Source organism: Ischnura elegans, chromosome 4 (assembly GCF_921293095.1).
Source record: "Ischnura elegans chromosome 4, ioIscEleg1.1, whole genome shotgun sequence".
Classification (NCBI taxonomy): Eukaryota; Metazoa; Arthropoda; class Insecta; order Odonata; family Coenagrionidae; genus Ischnura; species Ischnura elegans.
Window position 1 is genome coordinate 1,700,673 of NC_060249.1, and position 19,137 is coordinate 1,719,809.

A 19,137-nucleotide genomic window follows, 5' to 3' on the forward strand; every position below is an offset into this window, starting at 1 on the left:
AAAAGTCCGTGTGACGTATTTCTGGTTCCCCCAGCACCGAGTGAGGTGACCTTGGGGCAAGGCTTGAGCGCTGATACGACGCAGGATGCTAGCAGGTAGCAGAGTTCCCTGCTAGCTGGTAGCGCTTGGCTTAAATAAGGATTATTATTCCCCTATCGAACGAAGGTTACTTCACGACCATAGGAAGTTGTAATAGGTGATTATTAAGAGATTTTTCCCTGTGCTCTGCGCCTCATGCATGCATTAGTAATCTCAGACAATGTGAAACTCCTATCTACTTGTATAGAAACTAGGTCCCTGTGATGTCACGTGGAGTGGAATCGCATGGGCGCCAATCTGGCATTTTTCAAATGAAATTAAAATTGACTGTTGCCATACTTCTAAACTGGTATTTCTAAAACCAAATAATTTGTATATTATGAATACACTAATGGTGGGTAAGGAATTGCAATCAATGCATTTTGTTTTCTTTGTTGAAGGAAACTACCCTATTGCAGTCGTGGGGAAAATCCTATGGTAATTACATGGTGCTATTCAAAAATATGAAATGTTTTGAAATTACGAACATCATCCTCGGTCCCCAGGAGCAAATGGGATTCGTTCATGTGAACAACTTGTCAAGTTTTAACAACTTGTCAACTATTTATTCCAGCAAAAGCAGCAAATAGATTAATGCTTCTGACTGTGGTGCATCAAAGTGTGGAATCGTAATTGATAGTGCAACTTTCAAGAGAAAGGGTTCGCCTAAAACTCAGGTGCGATTCGAGGAAAAGTAGGAATTCAGTAAAAATATGGTGGATGACACAAATCCGCTATTAAGTGGCTACTCATAAGCATTGCGTTGACAATATATTGTAGTTTAACATGTGAGGAAGGTCACGCGGGGTATTTCTTACTCTCCTGCTTAACCCTACTTAATTGAATCATACCCAGAAAATGCTGCTAGTCCATAAAATTGTTCAAATTACAACTTTCTTTCGAGGTAACAGGCAACCTCGTGATTTTAAAGTTTCATTTTATAGACAATGCTGCATTTCGGAAGGAGGTAAGGTCAGGGAAAATACTGCGGTTGTTAACAACGAGAGGTGGGAAGAGGCAGTAAGGATATCACTGATGATATCATAGTTCAAACACGAGTCCATATAGAGGGCGAAATGGCTCCTCTATTACCAATTTGATTGGGGATTTGATGATTATGTGCATTAAGTTTTTGTGTAAGCACCTTGCCATCTATTGATGAGGGAGGCAGCATCTGGCTGTCTTTTGTCCTGGAAGCGCTGAAGGTATGGGTTTGAATGAAATTCATGAGAGAGTGTGCGTAGGCCTTCAGTCGGTGCCTGGCGAGTGTCTAATCAACAATCAGTAGAGAACGTTTATTTTGCTTTTCCCTTTTGTATTGAAAGGTGGTAGTAGAGAGAGGCAGATATTTTTATTGGTTCTGTAGTTGAGGTTAAGTATTAAGATTCCTTGAACTAGGCGGCAACAATCTTTGAGTCCGAGTTGTGTTATAGAGGAAACTGTGTTAAGTGTGAGATACCTGCAGTGTTGAGATTTCGAGCCCTAAGTTGGTCATTGCATCATAATTATGGGTTAGAAATCCTGAGATTGGTTTGACGTAGCTCTCCACTCAATTCTCCTGTGTGCTTATCCTTTCGCACCCATACCGTATATATCTATTCTCTTTCACATCCTTCTTTATCTGCTCTATCTATTTTAATCATGGTCTTCTTTTTCTGTTCTTGCCATCTACTTGTTCTTCAACGATCGTCTTCATGAGGCAATCATGTCAACCGATTAGGTTGTTTTGTCTTCCTATCAAGATTTTCACTGGGATTCTCTTCTCTCCTACTATCCTCACACATCCGCATTCCCTACTCAGTCGATCCATTTGCTAATTTGGTTGCTTGTGTCTTTTTATCATTCAACCTGTTTACAGATTTGGGACCTTGGTAGTGGCAAATTGAAGCTGTCACTGACGGGCCACATCAGCAGCGTGAGAGGTCTGGCTGTGAGCACGAGGCACCCCTACCTCTTCAGTTGTGGGGAGGACAGGCAGGTGAAGTGCTGGGACCTTGAGTATAACAAGGTAAAGTACATGTGATGCCTTTCACCATAAGAGCATGAGAATGATTCAGTGAAGGCGTCACCATTTCTCGCTCGCTATTACGCTAAACTCCCTATTATCCGTACGTGTGTCAGAGATTATCTGCTTTCGTGCCTGAGTTTGAGAGTGGATTCAAAAACACCACGGTTATGGTATTTTCAGATTAAATAATAATTGTTTCTCCTAATATCATGGAAATTTTGGATGTTTTCTGATCTCATTTTGACTGTTACAGCATCTTGACTGAGTGGGCATAGCCAGGAAGGGGCACAGGGATGCACGCCCCCCCCCCCCCCCCCCCCAAGGGCAATTCATTTTTGCATAATTTCTAAAAAAGCTCATATCTGCAAAATGAATTTAATGGCATAGTATGTTTTAGTAAAACACCTTCCCGATGACCCATCAATTGTGTAAGTTTAAGAGCCAAAATAACATAAAATGTGATGATCTGTCGGTCTCCATGGCGGCGGGGATAAGTCTTCGTCTACCATACCGAAGGCTCGAGTCTCGCCTGGATAGGTTGTCCCTTCCAGAACATGGGTGTGTGTGATCGTCTATTGTTGATTGTTTAAACTCCCGATGTAAAGGCCAAATTGTGCTGTTTTCGGGGGTAATTGAGATAAATAAAAAAATAAATAAATTTCTTAAGAAGAAAATGGTCACATTTTCTGTAAAGGGGGATTACACCCTTGCAGAGTGCTCAAAAGAAGACTCAGGTCTGGTGCCGTGTTAGATACTACATAGTTGTTAGTATTAATGATGATAGGGTGTATTACTGACTGTTTCCCATGAGATCCATCTTGCATATTGTAGCATCGACAATTATTTTAATATCCCTTGTAATGGAGCTGATAGAATCGCATACTGGAAAATTCACTGCCTTGAGACATGAAAGAAAATACTTGCTCTTAATGTCCTCTCATGGGGGTTCATTCATACTTGCTTTATCTTTCTCATTGTCAGGCAGTGGGGAAGCAAGACCACATCTTCAACTTCACTTTCATCATCACAGTTCAGAATGCATATGTGCATCTACAGCGACATTTTGTATTGCAGGTCAGCTGACTGTTCTGTCTGTCAACATTTTTATCTGTTTCAGGTCATCAGGCATTACCATGGTCACCTGAGTGCAGTGTACGCATTGGCTCTCCACCCCAGCATTGATGTTCTGGTGACTGCAGGACGAGACGCAACGGCTCGCGTCTGGGATATGCGCACCAAGGCCAACGTGCACACTTTGGTGGGGCACACCAACACAGTGGCCAGCGTTGTCTGTCAGAGCGGTGAACCTCAGGTAGAGTTGAATCCCTGTGTCACTTAATTGCCTCGTATTCTCCTTCGTGACCTTGTGCACCTTTTACCATGCTCTTGCATTCGTAAATGTGCACAAGTTGGTATTTGGCTGGCACAAGTTTGGGAGTCATATCCATGCAGTGTATCCTTTTTTGTAGCCACAATCTGCTTTAAAATCTCATAATATTTTAGTTTAGATGTTAGTATTTATCATTTATTCTGAATGAGGATGGAAATAAAGTGGCCGCTCTTATTCTTTAAGTCCTTTGTCTCCTGAACTCATTGTGCCTGGAAAGTTGCAGAATGGCTATAAATAAACAAAACTTTCTGGAATAGTCGTATTAGGTATAGAATTCAAGTGACAATTTTCCTCTATGTCATATACTTTGGTGTAACTTATCTTCATTATTTTACCTCCCCATTCCCACCTTGCAATTCTGATGGTTTTCTCTGCAAAAATTCATTTTTATTTTGTGATTTTACTTGATAATTGATTTTGTAATTTTGATGATATGGAATTTCATCTTCATAATTTACTTTTCCTGTTTAATTCATGTGTGGAAGTAGCAGGAAACAAAAAATCAAAGTAACTCCTGAGTTATCTATTGCTTTTCCTGCATATTGTTCCAATTGAATTTTCCTTCGTGTTCTCACTGAGAATTTTATGCTGAGGTTAGTATCCAAACTGTAACAGATGTGAATTGAGTAGCCAAGGTCACATAAAATATGTAATGGACTGGGAGGTAATCAGCGAGAATGAACTAGTGTCACCATTGGTCACTGTCTAATGTTAAAAGTCAGCTCAGCATTTATCATAATGTATTGTGATTCCGGTCTTGGTGGTGGCGGGGTGAAGTTCCCGGGGCCTGCCAAGCAAGTGGTTGCGGGTTCGAGTCCCACCTGGCTAGGTTTCCCCCATCCATGTCCGTGTACATGCAGTTGTTAAATTTGTTGAATATCCCGATATAAAATGGCCAAATGAGTTGATTTGGCGATTTGGGAATAAAGTAAATAAAAAATTATATGAATAAAAATAAATTATGTGGACACAGTTTCTCAGACAAGCTGCAACAGAGACTATTGGTGTTTATCTATGCACCGTGTTGTCCTGAGCATTTTTTTTATATTTTCACTGAGATTTCCCTCACCTTCAGAATTGTAGCAATCCCGATGGATCTCATAAAGAAGACTGTTGTGTAATCCATGTGGATGTATTATTGATGCTCCATTGCGTGGATTCTGTGAAACTTTGATTCAATTTGAGGAGAGAGTCAAATATGCACACTGTGAGAAATGAGGCATTTGTAATGAGGTGGTCATATGCAAGGTGTCCCAATTAGATATTAATAAATATGCACTCAAAGTGTTGTAAGCCCTTTGCGGTGATTTAGGTTGCAAGGGGATTGGTTTTCTAGCAGGGAGAAAACTCCCAACTACGTTTTGCAACACTTTATTCACCAACTATGACTACATGTCTGAATCTTCAGCATTCTCTGTCTGTTTGTGTCATTTCTGCTGATTTTGGACTCAAGCACATTCCTCCCCAACTCCTCCTCCTCGTGGGTGCCGAATGAGCCTGAGAATCCCCTTTTCATTTATCATTCTGTGGGAAGTGGGCTGAATTTGGAGGGAGGGAGGGTACTCACCGTGTATAACATTAAGTTGTTTTTCTAATTTCCTGTACCTCATCCATTGATTTTTAGATATATTTTTCCTAGGTAATCACTGGAAGTCATGACTGCACTATCCGCTTATGGGATCTTGCAGCTGGGAAGTCAAAGGCAACCTTAACCAATCATAAGAAGAGTGTCCGTGCAATCGTAATTCACCCAAGCTTGTAAGTACATAAAATCATTGGTACTCCTTTAAATAATGTGCTTTTCATTCAGTTACAGAAATGTAAAACATTTTTCTTTGTTAAAGAAATGCCATTTTTTGTGCAGTTTTACGTATAAATAACACACTACTCACTAGATAGCCTAGTGAGTAGTGTGTTAGTTGCTGGGCTGCTAATCACAGGGTTCTCTGATAATTCTGTTAGCAATATCCTTAAAGTAGCCGAGGAAAAGGAGCTGTCTTCCCTGCTCAGAATGTGTGAACTTCAAATACCTGTGATATGGTCTGAGGTGAGCTCTACCCTCACCTGTGCAAGCTAACCCTCGGGATGAATACCTCAAGTTTGTGGAGGCTTATTAAATTTTGCATACGATTCCTTTGAAACTTGCCTGATGGCGATGTTTGCCTTGTGCTCTACTGTTCCATTGACACATCTTTCAAGAAGCTAAGCATTATGACGTGCACGGTTGCAGATGACAAAGCAATAGGGAAGTACACTAGTGTTTCAAATGCACCAAACACATTTTTTAAATTAGAGTTCAGAATAACATAATGTCGTAAAACCACAGTTTAAATCCTAATAGTGAATACTTGATTCGAGATAACCGTCCGAAATATGGAAAAATTCAAAGGCCGCTAAAACGGGTGTCCATGTTGAATATTGGCCGTGACGTCACAAGTAGAGATGGGTCAAAAAGAACCGAACTGCCAAAACGAACTGTTCACTGAAATGAACCGGTTCGAAAATGAACCGTTCTCTAAAACACCCTGTTCACTGTTCATGTCGGCACTGCACAATCGCGGCATACTCGGTACAGTAGGTATGATCATCAAGAGGCATTTTGTACTGCAGCTTACTCGAGCAAGTGCGTTGTGGGTACAACAGATGGCGGTTACGAGGGAGGCCATCCAAGGCCGCCGAAGTGCGTCGTAGACGACCGAGCCCCTCCTCTTCTTTCTCTACTATTCCCTTCCGTCGATGAAAACGAACATGATAGCCACTGAACAGTTCGTTCTAACTAATATTTGAACTGATATTTAAAATATTAGTTCTTTCGAACCGTTCGTTCTAACTAATATTTGAACTGATATTTAAAATATCAGTTCTTTCGAACTGTTCGAAATATTAGATCAAATATTAGTTTCCTCGGGGCGTTCAGTTGGGATATCGTGTTCATTTTGATTTCGTATTTTGAACATTTGTGGATTTGTGGATGCATCTCCAAAAATACCGTTTAAAACGCGATTCATAAACTTAGGAAACGATTGAACTCATGATTGTGGAACATTTTTTTCGGTCCCTTTACCAAGTTGATATTTGGACTTAAATTTTTTAATGTGGATGCATCTCCAAAAATATTGTTTAAAACGCGATTCATGAACTTGGGAAACGATTGAACTCATGATTGTGGAACATTTTTTTCGGTCCCTTTACCAAGTTGATATTTGGACTTAGGTTTTTGGCGCCTACGATGAAATTTTAATTTTTTAAGTGCGCTGTATTGTGCAATGTGGATGCGTCTCCAAAAATGTTGTTTAAAACGCGATTCTTGCTCGAAATTACCATAACACTCTCCACAAACCTTACGATACCACACTAAGCTTTCATGTACTCTAAACGCATGATAAACAATATTTTCTACCGAATGACCCTACCTGTTCACTATGAACCGATATTTTGAACTGTTCTTTTTACTGAACAGGATCAAAGTGAACGGTTCATAAAAATGAACAGTTTAACCCACCTCTAGTCACAAGGCAGTAGCAGAAGGCAGCTTCTACGCCGTTTAGTTCTACCACTGTTATTGCATAGAAAAATTGCTGAATTTGAGGGTATGCGTTTTTTGCTGTTATAAAATATCTTCAGAATATATATGTGGCTGCTTCTCTTTTAAGTACATGACTTCATCATTGCATAATATATTAATATTCATTTACGTGTCTGTTCGCGCAATCCGGCCCGAAGGTGGCTCAGAAGAAGTGCGCGCGGGGACGTGTGCCCCGGGTTATGATGAAATGAGAGGCGAGGACACTTTCAATCGAATTTGTTTTATTCGCGCGCAACTTGCGGAGAAGCGCACGCCGAACACTCCGCGTCCACACGCTCCCGGCTTTGGTGAAAAACTGACAAACACCCACGCCGTCGGCGAGGGCATCGATGTTAGGGTATGAGGGTTACTGACCCTCGCTTAACGGCACTCCCTCACTCCAAAAGGGTGTGAGTCGAGTCCCCTTGGCGGAGACCAAGAGAAAGGGGGCCGAAAGGGACTTCGCCGGACCTTGGAAAATCCCGAGGGCGACGACACTCACCGCAGGGGAGGGGGGAAATACCCAACATTCCGCCCGCCTTGAAAAGCTGTGATTTTCAATAAAGAGCGTGGAGCGTGTGGGAGAGTGCAAAACAAACAAACACATACATCATATACACATACATGGAAGAAACACATAAATAGACAACTGCCAAACATAGTGAGAGCCTTTTGAAATGAAGTCTCTTTGTCCGTGATGAAGGCTCACTTTCATTGCATGTGGCATGTTCCACATAAATACAAGTAATGAAAAAGGAAACTGAAATATCACTCGATATTTACACAAACGACACTTGATGAAATCACTGACACTCTCACTAATAAATTATCACTCACAATAATTCACTAGTTTACTTGATAAAAAATGTCACCTATTTACAATGATAACTGAAAATAAGTCCATTAAATCATGAAAGTTTATGATTAAACAAGATTCTCTCAGTCTGCAAATAAAACTTATACAAATGGAATATACAAAAATGAAATTCAATGTTCAAATGTTAGCTTTCCTCTTTAGGCAAGGGACAGAGTTTGTTGACCGCCCGCCGTATTAGCCCGGCAGTCGTTCTCACTGTCGCCACTCTCGAAACCCCATCCTCACCGGGGTGGAGCTGCACGATGCGACCGAGGCTCCACCGGAGAGGGGGTAGATTGTCCTCCTTGATAAGGACCAAGTCGCCTTGCTGCATGCTGGGTGCCTCTCTGGTCCACTTGGGTCTACCCTGGAGGCTGGACAGGTACTCCTTGTGCCAACGAGACCAGAAATGCTGTTGCATCCTGGTCACGTGCTGCCATCTGGATAGACGATTGACGGGGATATCAATCATATTTGGGTCAGGGATGGCAGTGAGTGCGTCACCAATTAAGAAATGGCCAGGAGTCAATGGATTGAGGTCATTAGGATCTGATGACATTTGGGTAATTGGTCGGGAGTTAAGGCACGCCTCTATCATAGTTAAATAAGTGTATGTCTCCTCATACGTGAGGGATGCGTTCCCAACAATTCTCCTGAGATGATATTTGAGTGAACGGACAGCCGCTTCCCAAAGGCCTCCAAAGTGGGGTGAACGAGGAGGAATGAAATGCCGATTGATGCCTTGTGAGGATGAGTAGTGATGAAGTCTTTCCTGGTGTGACTTCGATGAGAATACTTTCTTGAGATCCTTAAATTCCAGATTCGCCCCCACAAAATTTGTGCCATTGTCTGAATAAATGTCGCTGCACTTTCCTCGTCGAGATGTGAAGCGCTTTAAAGCTCCCAAAAATGCTTCTGTCATCAAATCCCCCACTAATTCAAGATGCACAGCCTTGGTGGAGAAGCAAACAAATACAGATATATAAGCCTTGATTGGCTGAGATCCTCGACGACGCCTACCTTTTACATAAATGGGGCCGCAATAATCAACACCGCACCATAAAAAAGGGCGAGTTGGTTCAAGTCCCTGTCTAGGTAAATTACCCATTAACTGTGGTACAGCCTTTGGGTTACTGCGAAAGCATCTTGTGCATTGATGTACGATCTGACGGCAGAGATTTCTTCCACTTAAAGGCCAGAAACGTTGCCGTATTGACGAAAGAAGCAGTTGCGGTCCAGCGTGTAGTTGCCTGATGTGTTCTTGCATCACGATCAATTTTGTAAGATGATGTTTTGGAGGCAAGACAATTGGATGCTTCTGACTATAGGAAATGTTAGAGGAACTTATTCTTCCTCCCACCCGGATCACTTCGTTTTCATTCAGAAATGCATGCAGCATTTTCAAGCTTGATTTGCTGCTAACTTGATTTTTCCGCTGAAGGTCATGAAGCTCATTAAAAAACACTTCGCTTTGAGCTGCTTTAATCAGCTGCGTAAGAGCCGCCTCGATTTCTCGAGCCGTGAGCTCTCCCGTTTTCCTCTCAGTGCGTGATTTTGAGGCGTTGTGTCTGAATCGCAGGCAATAAGCCGTTACCCTCTGTAATTTAGATAATGACGAATAGCGCTGGATGAATTGGTTCACCTCCGCTGCAATTAAAGCGGTGGCCATTGGTCGTTTCTCGGGGAGCTCTAGCATCTCAATGAATGATTCTGGCGGCCATTCATTTTCATGTCCATTCATCCAAGGCGGTCCTTGCCACTATTATGCCATCTCGTGCAATTGTCGCGGGGTAAGCCCCCTGGAAATGTAATCCGCTGGATTGTCCACTCCTCTGACATGCCTCCATTTGCATTTACTTGTGAGCTCGTGGATCTCGGCAACCCTGTTGGTGTTGTCTCCTTCCGGGCGAATCTGATAAGATGCCTCCCTGTGGTTTAATGGAATTTTCTTCAGCAATGCGGGATGATTAGAGCACCATTTTCGAAGCCTAAAATCTCCTCTTTCTAGCAATGTGATAATTCCTTCTTGAACTTTCTCAGCCTCCTCGATCGAGTTGCTGCCTGTGAGGAGATCATCAACGTAGAAATCTTTCATAACCACTGCTGCAGCGCGAGGATCACGATGCGATTCTTCCAGGGCCAATTGCTGAAGACATCTTGTCACTAAAAACGACGCTGAGGCCGTGCCGTACGTCACTGTGTTTAACCTGTAGGTTTCAATTGGCGCGCCTTCTTCGTCTCTCCATAATATACGTTGCAAATTGGTGTCAGATGGATGAACTTTGATTTGGCGATACATTTTTTCAATATCAGCAGTCATTCCATACTCATGTATCCTAAAACTAATAATGATGCTGAGCAAATCATCTTGAATGGTGGGCCCTACCATTAATATATCATTTAATGCTACCCCTGTTGAGCTCTTGCTTGACGCATCAAACACAACTCTCAATTTCGTCGTTGAACTGGTGTCCTTCGTAATTGAGTGATGAGGAATGTAGAAGGCGCCCCTTGGTGGATGGTCCTTTTCCTCTACGACTAACTCCATGTGCCCAAGATCTCGATATTCCTTCATGAATGAAGAGTATGCCAATTTCCTCTCCTCATCCCTTAGAAGTCGCTTCTCAATCATCATAAATCTGCGATTGGCGATTTGCTCAGAATCTCCAAGGTGACTGATGTCTCCTTTGATGGGTAGTCTAACAATGAAGCGCCCATCTGCCCCTCTTGTGGTGTTTTTCTTGAAATGTTCTTCACATTTCGTCTCTTTTGCTGAGAATTTTGAAGCAGGTTTGCATTCCTCTAATTTCCAGAAGTTTTTTACCTGGTCTTCCAAGTTTGTCTCCACGTTAAAATGGCATGATGATGACGATGACGCTGTTGACACCTCCACCTGGCATGGAAGACTTGCTGTAGTGGACTGTATTTGTGTCGAAGACGGAATGAATGGTGTTGAATTTGCTGATTGATTTATTTGCGGGAGCTTCACGGGAGCAACATCGGGTGCTTGTATTATTTGTTCGGCCTTTGAGACGGCATCAAAATACGCGTCTTCGAATTCCTCCCACTCTCCGTCGCCTCCCGCTTTCAATAATTCGATCTCAGATTGCACATCTTCGAAGTACTGCCAAATATCCTTAAATTTCTCCAGGCGGAGACGCAATTGATGGATTCCATCAGGAATCTTAACACTTTCCACAAAATTCTTAAATCTAGTGACTCTAGCCTTGATATGCCCGCGTTTTACAATTAATTCTTTAATTTTCTCTGCCATCGCTGAGAAACGTGCCTAAATGGGTTAATTAGCAGTGGGGAAATGAAAGGAAAGGATATGTACTCACTGCCTACCTTGTGCTGCGATGGCTGCGTAGTAATGCTGCGCTGCTGGTGCGCCGATGCCGCTGCGGTGACTGATGTGTCCGCCGCTGGTTGGATGGCACCCTTCTGGAGATCCTGATTGATGAATAGTGCTGATGGTCCTCTGCTCTGAAGACCCCGATTTGAGTGTTTGCCGGGAGATGCCTCTTAAATAATCTTATATAAGATAATATATAATCTTGCGCTGATGGACAAAGATTCCAATTATGATTGCCGATCACTGGTGCGATCCGGCCCGAAGGACCAAAAATGTTCGCGCAATCCGGCCCGAAGGTGGCTCAGAAGAAGTGCGCGCGGGGACGTGTGCCCCGGGTTATGATGAAATGAGAGGCGAGGACACCTTCAATCGAATTTGTTTTATTCGCGCGCAACTTGCGGAGAAGCGCACGCCGAACACTCCGCGTCCACACGCTCCCGGCTTTGGTGAAAAACTGACAAACACCCACGCCGTCGGCGAGGGCATCGATGTTAGGGTATGAGGGTTACTGTCCCTCGCTTAACGGCACTCCCTCACTCCAAAAGGGTGTGAGTCGAGTCCCCTTGGCGGAGACCAAGAGAAAGGGGGCCGAAAGGGACTTCGCCGGGCCTTGGAAAATCCCGAGGGCGACGACACTCGCCGCAGGGGAGGGGGGAAATACCCAACAGTGTCAACTTCAAGTTTGGAAAGAGTAGTGCGAATAGCACATTGAATCTTTAATAAATAGATGATGGTATTTATTTTTTGCTGGGTATATTTTGGCACAATGCCGTTTATCATGCCAAAACTTTTTTGTAAGAACTGAGTCAAACTAATAAACCTATTTCAGACGTTTGCTGCAAGACTTATTCGTTGCGTATGTATTCACGCCGCCCGAAACGTTCGCCCTTCGCAACTAGAATCATGGGATGTTAGCCTGCTGGCTGGTTGTTGCAATGGTTCGCTGTCCAGGATGGGTTCAAGAAAAGTTAATCTTGGTTGGGAGAAGGAAAATTCCAACGATTTATAAATGGTATACCAAACTTTGATGTATTTATGGTCACTGAATTTTTGAAAAAGGAGGACAGGTTCAACGCTCCATAGAAATGCGAGGCGTTAAGGCTAACAAGGGGAGACCACGTACCTTGCTCCGTCTTTTTCAATTAGGGCCTAAGTTAGGCTGTAATTAATTAATTTTCATGCGGTACTTTTCACAAGTCATATATGGATTGAAAATATCTTTTTGACAATAATGGGTTAGGTGGGGTAGTGGTAGCGCGTACGACTCTCACCCAGAGGACCAGAGTTCTAGTCTTCGTCGTGGCAGTATATTTTGTTGTCTTCATTGTGATCATACGGCATCAAGTTTATCATTAATTTTAATTGCAGCAATAATAAACATGAGACAATTTTTTTATCATCATAATGGCGTTTAGGTATTTTAGCAGTGTCATTACAAACGCAGAGATACGACGACTACAAGAGTTGGTGTGCGCTAAAATGTTAATTTTTTCTTTGCTTATACTGACCAACTTCCACATTAAAAATGAAAACCACTCTTGCAAGAGCACATATCATTAAAGGCTCGCGGCAAGCAACAATATGCGTACAGACATAATTAATAAGAACACAAGACGAAAATAAAATGTCATATATCTCGAACACTTGTAATTCACATAACTCCAAAGGGAGTTTACTTACTCAGTACTTAGTACTCAGAACCTAGTACTCAGTACCTACCAGTTTATCTCAGTAGCAGTGCTAAAAGAACCATTCCGAAATATAATTTCAATTAACAAATAGGATGAAAGAAAAGTTGATAACCCTGGACCGGGTGCGCTGGCATATAAAATACGTCAATCTTTGAAAACCAAGGATCTCAACATCGTACGTACATTCCGGGCTAGAATGGTCTCGTGTATTCCTACAATCTACTTTGACTGCCTATATTGCGAGTTTTCAAAGTTCGAGGTATTGTAGCTAATTTTTTAGATCAGCAAATATGCACATGTCATGGGCAAAGTACGCATTTTGCCCGGTCGTGTAAAATAACAGTCGCGCCATAATTCTTTAACCAAACTACTTTCAGTTTATACATTACATAGGTCTACGCGGAAGATGCTATATTTTGACTCAACACACTTTCTGATATGACTGAGGTACCTATTAAGTAAATTATTATAATATAAATATCAATTTTATCTTACAATATCTTCACATGATCTTCAAATGATCTTCAAAACAGAATATCATCGATAGGTAAGAGTCAGGAGCAGCCTTGAACCATTTATTCCGTATGGCTTGTGCTTAAGGCACGGGAATGAATATCTTCTCCAGGCTTTTGTTTCGACGTCGAGATGAAATTTGGAACAAAAAATCATTTATAATTCTTTTTTGAATTCATGTTTTCCGTACTAGCCTACAGTTTTAGGAAGCAAACTCCACCGATTCCCGGAAACTCTCGCCGCGCTAAAGAAGGCGACGGAATACAGCGATACTCCACTGGTGACTACTGCCTTGTGACGTCACATTTCAATCAAGATGGAGGCAGTGTGTTTCAGCGCAACATGAAATTTTCCGACTTTCAAAACGTTTTAAAGTGCATACACCAGATGCAGGAAATAAAAGTGACATTACTAATGTTTCTTTTTTAGGCTGAACTTTCAAAATCAGCGTTTCAATCAATTCAGTTAAGAGAGGACTGTCTAGACCTAAAATCATTTGTGAAATAAAGACAACTTTAACCCTGATACAAGCAACATATTTTTCTGACTTAATCGGTAGAGGTCCGTGAAAGTGGTTTTATATTTTGCTAAAATTCGTTTTAAAACCATGTGATTTCGGTGATATAGAAAATCTTGGCGGTGTTATTATTATGTTACAATTTTCCCATGCTTATAGGCGTTTTATTATTTTATGAAACACATTTCATGAATACTTACACTTTTGTTTAGCATTTTACATTACATGTAACACAATTTCGAAGGCATAAAATTTCTGATAAAGCTAAATGAAAGAAATGGTTCAACTTATATTGGTTCAAGGTATATGAATGGTTCAAGTATGTAGTTTAGGTGAATACGATCGGCAAACGGGAAATTCCCACTACCTCATATGTGTATACTTCGAGAGCAATTCCAGAATTTTTGGATTGTCAAGTTTCTCTGCACTAAATAAAGCCTTTAAAAATGCTTCTGTAGTAACAACAACAAGCTCCTCCTTTGCTTTCTTTGACTGACTGACTGTGTGTTCAAATGATAGCTGTTGTTTTGCAGGTCCCCTTTCTTTCGCACGTATATGTGTATCGCTACTGATGTGCTTTAACAAAGTGTCACATCTTTCAAATTCAAATCTTTTATCACAAACTTTGCACAGTAATACTCTGTCTTTCACATAAAATCCTTCTCAGCTGGATTTACTTGCCCTGATATGAACATTATCACTAGCTTTTGGCATTTTAAAATTCCTATCTTTTGTTCGATATTTAAAGGTGGAACTACGATAAAAAACAGTCCAACCGCAAAACACAACCTGTCACAATGGTGTTTTCAAACTGAGTGCTGGGTAGCTACGGTATAACCATAGTACTGTATAACTCACAAATTGGCCTAAATGTTTCATGTCATGGGTTCCCTTTCGATACCCCTCACCCAGGTCTTGAGGGAAGGTAGGACATCAGCTAGATACAACAAAATCGCTTAATTTTGATTAAAGCTGTTGCCAATCGGTAAGGTAAGGCAGTGAAAGAAGCACACTTAACAAAACATAATCGGATTCAAAGAAACTTGAAAAATTATTTCCCATTTATCGATCTTGAAACATCTAGAATGAGACGCTTTCTCACATGAAGAATTAGATATTAGATTTGGCCAATGTCGAAATGATTTTTTTTTGCATTGTGGCTCAATGGAGAGCCGAATATCCGACGATCCGTCTGCTAATAAGGAGAACCCCCTCTCCTCCTATCCTTTCTGTTCCTTCCTTCCCTTCCCTCACTGCTAGCGCTTCGTGCTTTCAAATAACATTGCATGTCTACGGGTGCCTTTAATTGAATCGAATTGCGCAGTTGACGGCCGCCGTGGTCACCACGGCGCCCATTTCAATCTGGCCCGGCAGTGCGCCATCTACAGCGTGAAATACAGGCAGTGCTACATTGAGGCCGCTTTCTGAAGAAACGATTTTTGCTGGCCGCCATTCAAGTCACGACGCCGTGAAATTCAGGCTGCTTTCAGAGGAGACGACTTTAAGTCAACGAAATTGTTAAACTAGACCCACACTCGAGTGTGAGTGTTTTCCTGAAACAAGTTATTCAATAACGCTGTCTAATGCGTCGCGGTGAGTCACCGTAATTACTGCTCGGCATTGACGCGTACCGGGTGCGTGACCGTGTATTTCCGCTCTTCCGCAGCCGCGTTAAATTTTTTTCCGCACATTTTTAATTCATAATATCTTTTCTTCAGGTGAGAAAGCGCCTCATTCTAAATATCTCAGGATCGATACATGGGAATCGAAGAGAGAGGCTGTGATAAATTTAATGGCAAATGCTGGTGGAGAAATAACTACAGTGCGCGATATTACACGGATGTGTTATGCGTGAGACTAAATGAGCCAAATGGCCTTGGAATCGTAATGAGATAGAGCAAATGAACGTAGGCAGCGTTAAACAATTAAGGCTTAGGCTTAAATAGATTAAGACTCATTAGATGTGATTTTTTCGCTAATCCACTTAAAATCGCAAAATTTCATTTTTATTCACCGATTTCACGTTATTTCGTGTTATTTCGCGATATTGCGTCTCGCAAAATTCACGGACCTCTATTAAGCGGGCAAAGGGAGTCTATTAGAATCATAATAAGTGGAAATATTGCAATGTGTCATTTCAACAATATACAAGATAGCTTATTCTTTTCATTTAAACTATTTAGTGGTGCAAAATGTTAGTTTTCACATCACCTAGTATTTATTGTATACTAAAGAAGCCTTTTGCGCCAAAATTATTATTTTTACTTAAACGAAAGTTATCCATTGCATATAAAAATGTCCCATATAGTCGATTATCGAGTCCAGTGGACTTTTTTTACCTTATTCTTTTTGTTTACACAACATAAAATCACGAAATACTGGTTGTCAAACATTCTTTGTGATTATGTAAAGGAAGCTGACACTATAGTCCAAGTATTTGTTAATCACGTATTACTTTTACATTTAATGCAAAAAACACTTTTCTGTGTTTGCTACAAACAGGCTAGCAGGATATATGAGAAAATTGTTTTTTCATTCTACCTTTAGCTACTGGATACATGAAACATCTCTTGTTTTTCTTTGTTTCATTAGTTATTTTCTTCCGCAGCATGAAAAATGCAATCGCCGCTTGTATCGGGTGCTGAAGAACTTGCAATGAGCAAGATTGTATTTCTGCTTTTATGAGCCCTTCTACAAGGCTAAGGATGAATATTTACCTCTTATTGAGCTAATTTTTATACCTATGGGGATTGAGCGAGCACCAAATTGTATATGTTGCAACTTCATGAATATCAAATCTCTTCATGAGGTATGGGAATGGCCAGCGATTGTGTTTTCTATTGTACATATATTCATGAAGAAATTGGACTAGGGAGTCTACTCCTCCTTTTGTTTAATTGTAGAGCGAGATACCATATAAGCGTGTGTAAGAGGCGCATACGTTTAAGAGGCGCACCCCCATTTTGAGCATCGGAGCTATGAAGAAAAAAATTTTGCGGCATTTTTTTTATACTATCGCGCGGTGTTGCAGACATACGCCTGGAATTTCGACAGTTATCGAACTTTCCTCTTTCAATATTTATTGAAAGAGGGAATTTTGATAATTGCGGCGGTAATAGCGGCACAAGAGGGAGTAGAAAGAGTTCCGATCCTCTCTTTGCATACGCCGTTGCTCTACGACGCTTGTCCTTTTCTCGAAAAATTTTGTTTAAATGCTCTCGCAGGAGTATTGCAATAGAATTGCAGCCGTGGAAATTTTTAAGGCAAAACACGACAGGCACATAGCATGAACCTTCCCAAGAGCTTGGAGAAGAATTGGGGCATTCCTAGCGCCGTATGATAATAACCACGTCGTATATTTAACGGAACCACACTCGGCCCTCCATCAGCCAATGCCTCTGCCGTTTTTTTTCCTTTCCGAGACCCCACAGGAAAATAGGAAAACATCAAGTTACAGGGGAACAATGGAAACGTGTTTCATCCCTACCCCGTCTCACCAACTGATCTTGATCGATCTCCCAGTTTATGGAGGCCAAATGCTAGGTGAGTCATCTACTGAGCCCAAAGATATCTCGATAGCTTTCAATAATTGTATGACACGCACGAGGTTCAAAAAAAGAAAGATCTAACGCGACGCATATCTGACAGAATTTAAGTTTTTAAGCTCTAATTGTTTGACACAAAGATTTATAGTCGCAACAAGGCTATTAATATTCAAAATAGTCCAAACAGGACAATTTCGGAAGAAACAAGCGTAGCATAAGCGCATTCAAACAAGACGAGACGGACTGAAAACTTTAGGCAACGCAAACTGCGTATATCACATTGCTGCGCCTTCGCCCCTTCGCATTAGGGGGCCTTCACAGTTCGGCGTTGCGTTGACGCCGCGGCTAGCGAGCCAATCAGAGCCCGTCTTTGAGAATTGATGACGTCACGTCTCCAGCTCGCTGCGTCGTCGCAGAAAAAGTGAACCTGTCGGATTTTCTCTGCGTCAAGGCGGCAGTACGCCGACGATTTCGAATTGGTGTTTGTTTCTGGGTATACAAATATGCAATATTAGCTCTAATGGGAGTGGCAAATGCTATTTATTTCATTATTTACTATTATTTTGAAGTGTTCAGCTTAGATATTTCGTATCTTTCCTAAACATAAGACAAATGTTAACCCTAAATTAGATTACAATCACTGAGGAGCATAGATTAGCGTAACTCATACCCGTAAATGGTATCAAAAGCTAAATACAGCGTGAGAGGTGCTTTTTGGTAGCTAAGGTAGTTAAAATTCCATTTTATATCCAATAATTGTGCCCTCATGATCTACTCAGTTAGAGCTATTTAGATAACATGACTAGGACAATCTGTTTGAACAATAGATATCATTAATAAATATTCCTGATAACATTCCACGTTACTCATGTTCATTGAGTGTATGTAATTAGCTATTTGTCGAATATTCCGAGTTAGGAAATAAAATTTAAAGGTCATAATAATACATAGGCAAGGGCCATCACTACATGCATTATTATCGACTTTATGGTCGCCATATTAACTTCAAATGCTATTTATAGTTAAGAAGAGCATTTTAAGAAATAAAATTGGGTAAACATGCAGAAATAAGGTCGTTAAAATTCCATTTTATATCCAATAATTGTGACCTCATGATCTACTCAGAGCTATTTAGATAACATGACTAGGACAATCTGTTTGAACAATAAATATCATTAATAAATATTCCTGATAACATTCCACGTTACTCATGTTCATTGAGTGCATGTAATTAGCTATCTTTCGAATATTCCGAGTTAGGAAATAAAATTTAAAGGTCATAATAATGCATAGGCAAGGGCCATCACTACATGCATTATTATCGACTTTATGGTCGCCATATTAACTTCAAATGCTATTTATAGTTAAGAAGAGCATTTTAAGAAATGAAATTGGGTAAACATGCAGAAAACAACGTATGTCTTGTGCGTTTAGTTCGAAATCATAAGATGACATGCTCACAGGCTGATTTTTAGGAGCCGACGCTTTTTGCCTTTCATTTGTTTTCGCAACGCAGAGCTGTGAAGGGCTCCAACCTCAGAGTAAGGATTGGGGTAGAGGGCGCTTTCAGGCTGCGCAGTAGCAGATTCTTGTAGTCAACATGGTTACCACGTGACGGT

At 41.2% G+C, this 19,137-nt stretch overlaps 1 protein-coding gene across 1 annotated transcript in view; it reads left to right on the top strand.

Annotated features, from left to right (window-relative positions):
* LOC124156980 (pleiotropic regulator 1) overlaps positions 1-19,137 on the top strand; it is a 39,362-nt gene that overhangs the window by 7,212 nt on the left and 13,013 nt on the right. Inside the window, exons 6-8 of the mRNA XM_046531422.1 lie at positions 1,937-2,086; positions 3,204-3,398; positions 5,116-5,234. Of these exons, the coding sequence (XP_046387378.1) occupies positions 1,937-2,086; positions 3,204-3,398; positions 5,116-5,234 (464 nt within the window). The remainder of the gene's footprint in view (positions 1-1,936; positions 2,087-3,203; positions 3,399-5,115; positions 5,235-19,137) is intronic.